The following is a 14,282-nucleotide window of genomic DNA, read 5'->3' on the forward strand; positions in this document are numbered from 1 at the left end:
CATGGAACTGTCTCAGCTCATGGGCTGTCTTTAATGACTATCAGCTGTAAGAGAGTTTGGCCATGTCAATGGGCTTGTTCTGGAGCACTCTGGCTCAGACAGACAGCAACTTCCAGAAATTAGATTCTAACCAATGGGATTTTCACTTGTGCATGACATTTCAGTAACTAACTCTAAAGGAGTATTTTTTTTTCAACTAGCACTGTTTAGAATCGCAAGGTTATTGTTATTTAGTTGATCTGCAAACTCAGAAATTCAATTACAATCTCTGTGTTAGAGGCACAAGGAACAAATCTGGAAGGTACAATGACACTGGTCTAAGATGAAACACTGCTTACTCCAAACTTCCACTGAGGAAGAAAGGGCTTTTTATTCTGGACAAACCAAAAGCAAGGGCCTAGTGGAAACTCAAATCTGAATGTGAATTATGGAGTTCATACACTATCCTCCACGGTGCTAGGAACATCAGCAGACCATCTGCAGCAGTTGGCTTTCAGATGTATTTAACTGTCCCCCTGAATGTAGGTATATATTCAGGCAATGTCAGAGAAGGGTCACAAAATTTACTCTTCCCAAAATCATTCATAAAGATACAAAACCCAGAAAGAAGCACAGGAGGCATTTCTATTCAGTAGCCAAAATTATGTCAGTCTGAACAGTGATGTTCATGAACTTCAGGGTAGGGCGATTTTCTGTACCTTGATTATCATTAAAGATATTGAGAGCTGGAGCAATTTCTGTAGCTTTCCACAAACGTATAGTGCCGTCTGCTGAACAGGATAGCAAACGCTGGTGAGCTCCACTGTAAACCAGACCCCACACTGCATCAGTATGGCCTACAAAAGCACCTCTTAGAACAGAAGGATCTGTGAACCAAAAACAACAAAACACATTTCAAAACAAAATCGGAACTAACTCAATAGCTGTATTTTAGCCTATGTTTAGGCATCAACCTCTGGAAGATAATTGATAAAAAATCCCAAGATCAATCACATCATATCAATACAGAAGTCTTAATTATTCTGGCATTAAGATGCTTGAATTTCAGCAGCATATGTGACATTCAATTACCCAGTTTTCAAATAAAGGAACAAAACAATGCTTCAGCAGAAAGGACAGTATTGACTTTGGCAAAACACACTTCATTGTTAAAATTCACTTTCAAACAGCTATTAATGCCACAGCAGTCCCTTTTATGCAGAAGCTAGCTTTGAGACCAACTGTATCTGAAGCTACCACAAGTGCAAAATAAATCATAAAATCCAGACAGAAGGCTGACATCCACTCAAACCTAGTAAATTTTACTGAACTGGGCCTTTTTAGCTGTTTCTAGCCAACATGAGCAGCTTTGGTGTCAGACTATAAAACCTTTTTATCTCAACTCCACAGAAATTCGTCAAAGAAAAGAACATTAAAATACACATTTCCTGTACTTTCCAAATGATCAGGTTTAGTCCTGTACTTCTAAAACCTGCACTTTAGACTAGCTGTTTCTAAAAACTATGATGAGATCGAGGCCTTTTTAAAGAAAATGACATTTTATCTTGTCATCAAGCAGTATCAGCATTAAAACAAGAGGTTACTTAAGTAATTGAAGATAACATTCAATCTGCTGTTTTAAACTCTCACAGAAGCATTATCTACAAGTTATACTATTTTAGTGACATAACATTACTGCCACTAAACTTATCATTTCACTGCTGCGTGCGACAGCAACGTACCGTAAGAGTCATAGGGGTCAATGTTTGGGTTGGTTGTGTTCCAGCCATGGATGAGGCCATCTGTTCCCCCACTGTAGCACTGCTCACCATTACTGCTCATCACCACACAGAGCACTGGTCCACTGGAAGAAAGCCCCAAAGAAACACTGACTGTTAACATTTTCATCACATGCAATGCAGTGTCAATCTTAAGAATTTCCATGTTAGATACAATTCACTTGCTGCATGGATTGCAACAAAAATGCTGCATAATGAAATCATATGCTACAAGATTTCCCCTAAAAATGCCCTCCACAATATCTGGTAACACAACTGCAATCAGGACAATTAATCATTATGCACATGAAATGTGAAAAACACCACACTTTAAACTCTAGGATTTCACATTTCACATAAACACATTTTTTCGCTTTTCAAAAGATTTAAGGCACTTTCATGAAATCATCTCAGTAGATTTAAATTCACCACATTCATTCTTCTTCAGTTTCATTCCATATATGCAAGTATGTGTCAAAAAGGCAAAGGCTGCAATGATGAACAGAACACCAGAACAAATTTGAACAGTATCATTTGTAGATTTTTCATTTTAAAATTGTGACATATCTGACTTCAGACATAAATAACTATGCAGAAGGAAGCAGAACACATGGAGATATTCTAAACAACATAGGAACTAAAAGCATCACATGAAATCAGTAGCTGATAAGGTGGAAATTACTTTTTTAAAAAATTCTGTTTCTGTTTAAAAATCTTATCTTTCTCAAAATATGACAGTATTTCTCAGGAAATACTTACTTATGTGCTCGGAAGGTATATATTGGCTCTACATCAAGAGAAGCACTCCTAAATGAAGTATGAAGAAAAGTTAACACGTGTACCATCTTATATAATGCTTCAGAAAAATTTGCCGGAATTGCTTAATTCTTAAAATCCCTGCTACACCTTTTGCAGTGTTTCTCCCACAACTTCCTCTCCCAACATGATTTTTCACGGGTCTAGGAACTATTTGCAGTCTTTCATAACATGACAGGATTGGTTGTTTGGATTTTTGTTTGAAGACCTTCAAGGTACTTCAGAGACCCATCAAACAAGCAGCTAGGTACACCAATGGAACAGGAGTGGAGAGACATTAGCATCACATGGAATGTATCATTAATTGTTCTTATTGGAGCAAAGGAGTTTTGGACTCAAAGTTTTTCTGTCAACACTGAAGTGCTTCAAAATTTGCTGCTCTGGATTTTATCAATCCAAGGGAGGACTGTGTTATGCCCAGCTCTCCTCAAAAGTGTGACGTACTCCCTTAACCACATCAGCCCCATTACAAATTTCCTCTGATTTCTGCAAATTCCCAGCAATTTGCAAGAGACAGTTAACAAAGGAACCTGGCAACATCTCAGAGTTTCAAGCTGTCCCAGGTATATATGCATGTATGTGTATACATACATATGCATATATATATAAATGCATCCTATACATTTATATACACATGCAAGCACACTAACAGGCCGCATCCAAATATTTTCACTAATAAATTAATTTGTCATGTTAACTACAAGGAAAATATAAAAAAATGAATGGTTTTCATCTTCACAAACAGAACACATTCACAAACACACATGGATTTTTTTCTGGCATTCTTTAGGCATCTCCACCCTTCTCTGAGAGCTTGTTTTCCTAGTCTTAAATTCAGAGAACACTTTCCATTAACTGGAAGGGCCATTCAGTGAAGTAGCATCTAGGTTTTGGTTTTCCTTTATAAATTAAAAGTGGTTTTGAAGAAAATAAAGAAAAATTCTTACTTTTTTGCAGGGGCTGTTTTTTGTAAATTCCACATTTTTAATGTATGGTCCTCTGAAGCTGTTATTAAGACTGGTTCAACTGGATGAAAAGCGAGACCTCTTATTCCATCAAAGTGACTTCTTAACGTAAACTTGGGGTTCCAAGTCTTTCTCAATGCATCCTTATTGTTGGCTATCTAATAAAACAAAATGCCAAACTTGTAATTAAGCTGGAAGGCACAACAAAAGGAAGAAATCAAAAATTTAGTTTGGCATTTTCAGAAGATATCAAATTACCTCACCCACTTTTCACAATAACCTGCTCTCAAACAACAGTCCACTTAACACTAACCAGACACTTCAAAATGAGAACCAAGGTAGACATATTCCATACGAGTAATGTTGCGTCCACAGTGATAAATTCTATGCAAATCTGAAATAATCTCATGTCTGTCAAATTACACACTTTAAAAGCACTGATACTTCAATTAATACAGTTAAGTACTTAAAATTTGATCTATGGCTCATTCACTTACGAAGTTAGGCTTGACTCACCACGGTGCAGTCCCTGAATATTCAAAGTACTACTGACATAACACCTCTAAAGAAAAGATCTGAGAGAAACAGAGAAGTCTCTAGAAGCACAGAAAGGAACACAACCTAACTTACCCAGCTAAGGCAACACAAGATCTCTAATAATGCATGACAAGTTTGCCAGAATAGAAAAAAAAAAGGCAAAAAGGACTTGGCTACACACTAAGAATCTAACTGGCAGGCAATAAGGTATTGTGTATACAGACACAATTATTTGGCAATAAATGCATTGTAGATGATCCAAAATAAAGCCTTTTAATAAAATAAGTTACTTCAATATTGCTCCTCTGAACAAATATTGACACAAAATGCTGAACAGACTACATCACTGTCAGTCAACAATGTCATGAGTTAAATTTACCTTTCCGTAACCACTGCTGATGGTAGTTATGGAAAACCAAGAAAACAAACAATTGTACTGATATTTATCATGTTGAAATCTAAAGATAATTCAAAATAATTTGTATCTTTAACTGCAAAGATGAGAGAACTATTTTGAGCCACTTCAAGAAACATTTCATCCTGGGGACTGGGTGCGAAAGAGGAGGTTTAAGAACAGAAGTGCTTTTTCTTAAGCTTTGTTACATCTGGATTTAAGAATAAAAATATGCATAAATTAAAAGGTTCTATAGATTTTAAACAAAGAGAAGGGAGCCACAAGAAACAGGTTTAGTCTCATCATATTTCTAAAGCAGGTTTAGCCTCATCATATTTCTTAGTAATGACATATTGCCTTGCTCAGGGAGACAAGTCAGTTTCTTTGCCAGTTTACTGAGCCAAGTTGGCTCGGTGAGGGAACAGACAAATGCTCGAGCTGGTACAAGGATGGGGCAGGACTGCACAGTTAGCAGCTCTGGCAGGTTTTCTGAGGACTGGCCAAGAAAGTCTCAGCAAAAAGGGTACAAGATGTACAGATATCTGGAGAGAAATTTGGTTGCTTCAACATAGGCACCTAATGCCAATCAGGTGCTGGAGGGAGCCTGCCTGCCCTCCAGCTGCCGTACCAGCAGCACAGGTTCTGTGCCACAGCTGCAAAAGCCACAAAGACACCTCAGATGGCCTAACAGTGAATTCCAGTCCTGGCAAGATAAAATTCTATATTTGCTTGTCTTTCATTCAAAAATGTCCTTCCAAAAGGAGTCAAAGAAGGGCACTTCATAAACTGGAAAGCAGATGGAAGGCAGTCCCAGCTAGCAGACCAGCAGCAGAGGTGGAAACAGATTCTAGCCCTGACACATCACCCACCTGGCTGCACCACATCACTCTACCCACCAGTCTCACAAGCTCTCAGGTTGGTTACTCACACAGCACACAACCTCCTTCGGTCTCTCCCCACCAAAGCACAACTGCGAGGTAACCCAAGGCCTGAAAAGCAGTTTGGGGGGATGCCAACCCCAAAATTAGCACCTGATCTGGATTTGCCAGTTATAATAATACTTGTGTCTATACAAAATTGAAAATGAATTGAAAACAAATTGAAAATTAAAGAGAGCAATGACAGGTACTTCTCTTGTTCGAAGTTGTAAGAAATCAAACAAGGGCCTACTGCAAAGTCTAAAACCTCCAAATCAGTACTTAACATTAAATGCAATGATTTTGTAGTTCAGTCACTCTTATCTAAAATCTATTATAATTTTATGAAGATGATTAATCTATCCAGAAGACTAGAGAAAAAAAACCAGAGCCAACCAAAGTGAACATTTGTCAAGAATGTGTAAAGGAAGGAAAAAGGAAAGGCAAACTTAAGTGTATTGGCTAGCAATCTGGAAAATTTAATCTTGTTAGATACTCTAAAAACCAATATACAAAATAAAAAAAAAGTCTTTTAAGTAATAAATTAATAATCTTCATTACCAAGTGAAAACCATTCTTCAATTTACAGTCAAAGCACTACGTAAAAAACTGAAACCATGAAATGAGGCAGGCTAATGCTGCCATTTTTTAGAAGAAAATAATCCAGCAAAAATGTCAGTGAGATGAAAGGAACCAAAAATGGGAAAAGTGTCTGCCATTCTTGAAAGCAAATGTATTTAAAGACTGATTCACATGATCTTTCTACTTAATTCTCCATATGATTCAAAACTGACACTTAAAAACAAATACTAAGCTTTCACTAATCATACCTGATTCACATTTGGCAGCCAGATTACATTATCTGTAAGCTAAACTTACAATAAACTTGAAATAGGAACACCAGCCTTTCATTTTGCTTCAATAAAGTGCACAGTAACCAGAGCAAATAGTTTTATAATTTTTTTTTTTAATTGTCAGCACTAGAAAAAGGTAAGAGTCGAGGTAACCATGAGTATGAATTCCTGATCACAGGACTTCATACAGGCATTGGACAAATGAACAAATAGAAGTTGGTATTCTCTACCATGCAGGAAAGGACTGGAGTGGATAAAGAAGTGCTACTCCATAAATGAAAGCTGTTAGTTCAGGATACAGAGACATGAACAAACACAACATTTATATGGACACTTGCACAATGAAGTCAAGCAATGAAAGCATCTTGTACAGATGGGTTAGCTTTGTCATGTTCTCTGAATTTAAAATCCAGCCTTGGATTTTTAGGAGTACCTGTAACAGCAATTTATTTGTACATTACTGTACCCCTTTCTGAAGACATAGTTAGGGACAATTCGTTCTTAAAAACATTAGGAACTGAGACAAATTGGGAGATAATACTGAAATACTGAATATTAGCAGAAATGCTCTGCATTCATTGCAATATTGATGATTCATAACATATCACATGTTCAGAAACTTGCTATAGTGGTAGGGCACATCTCTGCAGTGGCACTCTCAAATGAGTCTAAGATTTTATTAACTATGTATTTCATTGCTTTACAGAACTTCAAAGTAAGGACCTGCATCTTATGTCCAAAGTCTCAGATTTAATTTGTCATGGTAAAATCCCAGATAATGATTATTTAAGAATCAGATTTACTGAAGGGTAGGATTCATCCCCATCTGAGAATTAAAAATTATCTCTGAAATCCCTCAACCTTGACACAACTGGGCAATGCAACAGCAAGATTAAACTGAAGCTGACAGATCACACAAGAGCAGATGAATAAATTAATACCTGAAGTGTCTTTTCCCAAGAAATCAGAAATACAGAAAAAAAATTGCATACAACTGAAAAGATGTAATTTTAAGAAAGATTTTTTTCATAAACAGTGCAAGAAAAATAAGGCCACAGAAGTGCTGTCCACAAAACCCTCCCAAGAGTTCCGGTCCAGTTTCCCGTTTGAAATGAAACTATTGCTCACACCAGAGGTAATGTAAACCACAGCTCTGCCCCAGCCAAGTTTTAAATATCTCCCAGGAGAGGGATTCCATTGTTTCTCTGTTTCAGTATCACCTACTACGTAACTTTCTCCCCCAATGTCGTACCTGAACCTCCCAAGCCATCATTTGCTGTTTTCTCCTGCCTTAACACCTGGCACTACAGAAAAGCTTGGCTCTGTCATCCTTACAAGCACCCTATACCTGCAGGCTGCTATTCAAGCACTCCTCAGCCTCCTAACAGCTAAGCAAGACCAGCTCCCTTAACATCTACTCATCAGTCAGAAGCTACTGGATACTCCTCAATTTCTCTACAACCCTTTTTAAGTGGAGTGGCCCAAAACTGCATACAGCCCATGTAAAAGGGACATAAATGTCTCTCAATCCGCTGGCCATGATACTCCTAATTTTGCTCAGTCACTGGAGTTACATGTGCCCAGATGTACCACTATCACTAATTTACTTTCAACTACTTGCATAGTTGCCATAACATGGCAGGCAAATGAGAGGAGAGGGGCTTGTAGAGAGCTTGAATGCTGCTGTGTATGGGAAGGACTCCTTTGCAAAGTAAAACTTTGTGACATCCTCTAGCAGCGTAATTTTAACTGGAGAATGTTTTCTGCTGAGTCTGTACACAAGTAACTTGCATCTGCCTTCAACAAGACAGAAGAACATTGAGTTACCATTAATAACCACTTACATCATAAGTCAGTGAATCTGCCTCATTTGCTACTGTAAGGCCTGCCAGTTCTCCAAGACCCAGTTCATTTTCAAGGGCTTCATCTGTTCCCATAATGAAAGATTTCCCTGAGGATGGAGGGAATGTTAAAGCTTCCACTGCAAGAAAACAAAACAAACAAAAAAATCCTGAAACAGAGATTTATACTACGGTGTACAATAAAAGTACATTTTCCACTTTTAGAATGCTGCATATCTGTCAAGTAGCCGAGGGCAAAAAGATCCACAGAGATTCACAGAAAAACAGCAATTCCAAAGATAATCACTGTACTTACCAATAAGCAGCACCCTCTGAACACACCTACACCTGAGATGTGTGCAACTCCAGACAGTAAACGGAGCCAGCCACGGGCAGGAAGGGTGTGCTACCATTAATCCATATAAAGTGCACAAGAAACACAGAAATCACCTTCCCCAACTCAACTACAAAATATAGCAAATAGATATTGAAGAAGCAACAAAAATGTAGACAAAAACAGCTGGTGGGAGCAGCCTAAATCAAAGCCCTTCAAGCACTGCTCTTCGAATAGGTCTCTTAGTTATTACCTTTTCATCACAAACATCTTTTACCTCCTCCACCCCAAAGTTTACACTACAGTTTTCTTTTCCTGTCTTTTGAACTCACAATGCAATATTTCACTTAACACACAATACATACAAGACATCAAATTTGAAAACTTCCTAGAATAAAAAAATGTGTGCCCAAAATATGGCGTCTCAGCTTTATAAATACACAGCTAACATCAGCTGTCCTTTTTTTGTGAGAATCCATGTGAGTCTCTGAATTAAAAAACACATTACTGAAAGGACATGAAAATAGAGCTCTGCTAATACAGCTCTCAGTACATGTGAGAAAAGTTGGAAAGGGAACATTCAACAAAAAATTCTTCCACTTCACAAAGCGTTGCTAAGTTACCCCCTTCTTTCATGAAGAAAATCACTGAGCATGAAGGAAGCAGAACTACTGAGATCTTTGGTAGCTATTCCACACACCAGGGCTTTTTATGCATCTTAATTATAACTTGGCCGACCTACTTTTTCATTCTCACTGAAAGACTGCTAAGTGGAACTCATGTTTTGCACTTTTTTCAAAACACATATTTACCATTTTAATAGAGCACATGATATCACAGAATCATAGAATGGTTTGGGTTGGAAAGGACCTTACAGATCACCATGTTCCAGCCCCCTGCCATGGGGGTTGTTCCACTTGATGGGGTTGTTCAAAGCACCATCCAACTTGGCATGGAACACTTCCAGGGACAGGGCATCCACAGCTTCTCTGGACAACCTGTTCAGTGTCTCACTACCCTCACAGTAAAGAATTTCTCCCTCATAACCAATCTACACCTGCCCTCTTTTCAGTCTGAAACCATTCTCCCTTGTGCTGTCACTACATGCCCACATAAGAAGTCCCTCTCCAGCTCTCTTGCAGGCTCCCTTTAGGTACTGGAAGGCTGCCATGTTTGACAAATTAATATAGCTTCATATCCTATGTGTTATTATGCTCTATATTATAGCAATTCAAATATTGAATCAAATGAATGACTCAGCATTTTTCAGACTTAATAGTAGTGCTTCATTACAAAGATGCATGCATGGCTCTCCATACTAGAGCCATGGACTAGCTTGGACAAGCTTGAGAAATTCTCACTTGGACTAGCCCCTGTGAGAATTTCTCCTAATTTTTGGAACACATTATGGAAATCAATACACTGGCAAGCTGCAAGTTGTTCTGTATGATTCACTACACAATCATGCTTCACTACACGTGCTTTTGAAAGCTATAGTAAGGCATCTGTGTTTACCTGCACAGCCTCTATCTTTGCACCTTGGAAAAAAGGGCACGCTTGTGTGTGTGTATCTATACATACATACATTTAAAATTATGTCTATGGGGAAAAAATGATGCTCTTATGTCCTCAGAGTTTCTGGCCCACACTTGTCTGCAAGGCTTGAGCACAAACAAAAGCAAGTGATTTAGGATGGTCATATTACAAAGCCACTAAGTGCCAAACTATTTTTTTCATTGTGCTCAAAGATATTCAGCCAAGACTTGAACTTAGGTAGGTGTCTTGACCTTACTTATAGTGACCGTAATGGAGGAATAAAGAATGTAATCTATTATACCTAAAACTTGCAATACTGAATCAGAATTTGTAAAGTGCTTGGAAAGTCAGAGAGAATAATTCTTAAGTAACTACAAACATCCACCCTCTATGAAGGGGAATGTACTTTTTTAATATTTACCTTCATCCGTCCTGTTTATCTCATGTTCAATGAGCCTTGAACTACTGGGCCTAGAAGAAGGTGCAACAGATGGCTGTAATGAAGGGAGATCATCAACATCTCTCAAGTTTGCAAGCATATCTTGCAGCTTTGACCTGTTGGGCCCTAACCAGAAAAAAAACAAAAAATTAAAGGGTTTAGGCATAGTTCACGATGACACTCCTTTTATCAGATATGCTACAGCAGCACATGCAACAATGGATCCTACCTTGCATTATGACATTACCACAGAAAAACTAATGAGCACTTATTTCAGCAGTAACTAATCATCCAGCATGAAATGAATTTCAAGAAGAAAGTGATAGAAGCAGCTGAGAATTGTGAACGCACAATTTTCCCCATATGAATGGACTCATAGTGCTACTTGTACGGGATGCTGAAGAATGCCGCCAACTGAGTCATACTTTAGATAATTCGAATATTTACTTTGCTAAAACAATAGCTGACATCCATGAATATTTTAGGATTTGTGCATCAGGTACTTTGTGCAGCACATTGTTACAACAACATTTTAATTTAAATTTATTTGTGCAGTAGTGTAGTATCGTGAACTATATAATCCAAAAAGTTATACTTATATTAAAATAAAAATGCAACTGGATTCACTGGCCTACTTCCTGAAGCTACATATGGTGAAGACCCATGCCCTTCTTGACACTTACCTGTGCTTTGCTCCATCATTTTCCCACATCCCTGTTTTGACTGTTTTATATAGGATTGAGGCTGAAACATATCTTCGGTAGTTTTTCCTGTTGTAAGTTTAATTAAGAATGGGAAAATGTCTTACCCATAGTCCATTATGTTTTTTTCCTAGACCAGTAAATAATACAGCTATTTTCAAGCAGCTTTAACACAGTAGTGTACTCTAATATAGGTATTCTCTCATAAAACCATTCTATGATTCTATTCTCTTATTACTTCACAGGAATGTTTACTACAGCCTTGCAAAATCATGAGTTTACTAATGCAGTTGCAAACGCTACTTTGTCCACCCTAATCATAATGACTGATAATACACTAAAATGTATTTAACTTGTCTGTCACCAAAATATTACTCAATCCAGAAAAACACTAAGAAGGATTTTGCAAGATTGTTTTACTATAATATCTGCTTTATAAAACCAGTATTTTACTTAGTAGAAGTTCAGTGGCAAAGCACCATATATGATGAAAATAAAGTCATAGAAATAAACTTTGTAAAATTTAATGTTATTTAGTTCCTTCTTTTTTCTCCAGACAGCCTCCCTCACATTCTTCTTCACTATGCGCAATATTATGAATAACTGAAAACAGGCTCCGATTCTTCCTGACTTTTCTGCATTGATGGCCCTCCAGTGATGGTTTGTCCATGGAAAGATGCTTAATTTCACTGCTGCAGTAAACCACTTTGTCTCCCAAGATCAAACCAATCAAATCAATCCAAAAGGTACTGGGCAGCAATTATCCTCATGAAGGAGCACTGGATGTCCGAGTGCTGCCTTTCCATCGTGATTTTTTATCATAATGATATAAAACATATTCCAATAATGTCTGCATCTATATTAACAATTAAGTTTTATCATCAAAAATAAAAAGACAACAGCTGTTCAAGAACAGAATTTCAACACTTGGATTAAATAATTTCTGCTAGACTAACCCCACAGCTATTTACCCTGAACTACATAACATGTCTGTGTATTTTAAAAATAACAGACAAGTTACAAAAATCACTTTCGTTGTAATCATATACTGGCATGTCCTGTCTATCTTTAACCATAAAGAAATTTAGAATCAATTTTGTGAAACATGAACACTTTGGTTAGTCAGCTCATATTCTTGTCAGACTTGCAATTAACTTCCAGTAAATTAAATTTTTCCAAAGATGACAAAAATATTACTTAAGAAATTTAAAGCATGGTAATTATTTACTTTTTTTTTTCTTAATTTGGAAAAAAAAAGGAGATGTTTAGTTTTTCTATTTCATAACATAATTTCAGCCAAATAACCAACTGCTGAGCAGCAGCTAATGAGAATATCAATGCAAAAAGTAATAAAACAAGTCAGCCTCAATGCGAGGCTCTGACATATTTACATCATTGTGCATATCTCTTTGGAAGTGAGAATTTCCTTGGTATTCATAAGCATCTTGCCACAAAGGGAGAAACATCCCTGAAATTTCTTACCAGGCTACATGCAATATTATTAATATACATCTTTCACACATGAATTCTCAATATGGCTAGGTCTTTGAAACACAGCCATGAATACAGTGTTTCATTTTAAACTCTCCATCTGAGTTCAAAAAATTTAATGGCTTACCTATCAAAACCAATTGATTTTACAAAACATATCTGTATTTCAAGAAATGTAACAAAAAAATACAGGGCTAGAAACTGTATTTCAGATACTGTTCACAGGTGTTTTTTTTTTAATAAAAATACCCAACTTTTTTGAATGCTAGTCCCAGAGGTATGAAAGTCAATAAATAAATCCTGTGAATTACAAATAAACTGATGGTCATAGTTGCTTCCTATTTCGAGCCCTGCATAACAAATTATGATGACAGCATGACTTTCATGTTGTGAATGTCAAGTATAAACAGGGGTAGAAATTAACCTGTTTTCTCCCACTGTCATCTAATAGGATACTCAAGAGAGTTTCCAGTTTGGTCTCTTTCTTTGTTTATTTATATACCAGACTTTAACTCATCCTGTGAAACTGGCATGTTTCCAGCTAAGAAAGGATTCTGAAGTCTTCTGTATTAAAGCGTGAAGTATTAAAACAATGCCTTTTACAATTCAAATATCTGAATAACAAAAGTACAAAACATGCTCAAAGCAAGAATTTTTAACTAATCCAACACTTGGTTGGAAGAAGTTATATCTAATCCAACTATTTATTGTAGGTAACTTGATCGTCTGTCATTAATTTCAACCCCTGAGAACTGGTGAACAGGAAAGCAGTCAGGAGCAGCAAAGTAAAAGAGTAAGTAATTTTAGGAAAACATTGAAAGAGAGATAGAATTAAGGGTGTGAAAGATGTGAGATTTATGATTTTAAGGTGCAATGTTTTCCACTTACTCTTCACCCCCTTTTTCCCCTTGCGCTCCTTTTTGTATTGTTCCTTGAGTTTGGTTATAACTCCCTGGTCGACATTCCAGGCTTCAGGCATGAGACACTGGTCTTCCTTTTCTAAACAAAGTGAAACAAATGAAACATCCTTTTTCAATAATGTCACCAAGTGATCTCCACTGAAGGAGGCAACAGCTGCTGTCAACGTTTGTCTTTTATTTTAAACAGACAGAAATAGCACCAAGCCTGTGAAAGCTGCAAAACTGCTACTCACATTCCACTTCTGTTTGCTCAGAATGTTCTTATTAAAAATTGAGATGAAATTTCACATGTTTAATTCCCATAACCAAGCACATAGCTGTCCATAAATGTAAGCAACATTTACTTTATAATAAATCAGGACACATTTTTCATCTTTTTCTTTCCTCCAGGGAAAGGATTATTACATCTAGAAGAAACAGCTATGTTACTCGTCTACATAACTTTACAACTCAGATGTTGTGTACTGCATTTCAAATTATCATTTTATTGGTTTTGTGCTATATTGTCATTTACACAAAGCAGTAGCACATTTAAATAATTTTGGAACACAATATTCATGTCATCATGGTTTAAATAAACCCTTAGACCACTAAAGCCATGAAACTTTACAAAAAGGTGAAGGCCTGAGGTAGTAATCTTTGGAAAAAAAGTCAAAAACATTTCAGCGTACCTAATGCAAAAACATCCCCATATTTTTGTTTGGATTTGTTTTTTTTCCTAAACATCTCCCTCAAATTGTTTCCTCTGTCACATGATACAGAACAGAAGAATCCTTCCAA

The 14,282-nt window shown here is 36.9% G+C and overlaps 1 protein-coding gene across 1 annotated transcript in view; it reads right to left on the reverse strand.

The window, feature by feature from the left end:
• Window positions 1–14,282, reverse strand: part of STRN (striatin) — a 69,336-nt gene that overhangs the window by 12,946 nt on the left and 42,108 nt on the right. The window contains 8 exon segments of the mRNA XM_071429589.1: window positions 699–866; window positions 1,722–1,843; window positions 2,517–2,564; window positions 3,521–3,696; window positions 8,085–8,221; window positions 10,373–10,516; window positions 11,074–11,160; window positions 13,471–13,581. Coding sequence (XP_071285690.1) covers window positions 699–866; window positions 1,722–1,843; window positions 2,517–2,564; window positions 3,521–3,696; window positions 8,085–8,221; window positions 10,373–10,516; window positions 11,074–11,160; window positions 13,471–13,581 — 993 coding nt within the window.

This window comes from Agelaius tricolor, unplaced genomic scaffold (assembly GCF_023055355.1).
Source record: "Agelaius tricolor isolate 1412-34295 unplaced genomic scaffold, bAgeTri1.0.p SCAF_1, whole genome shotgun sequence".
In the NCBI taxonomy this organism is placed as follows: Eukaryota; Metazoa; Chordata; class Aves; order Passeriformes; family Icteridae; genus Agelaius; species Agelaius tricolor.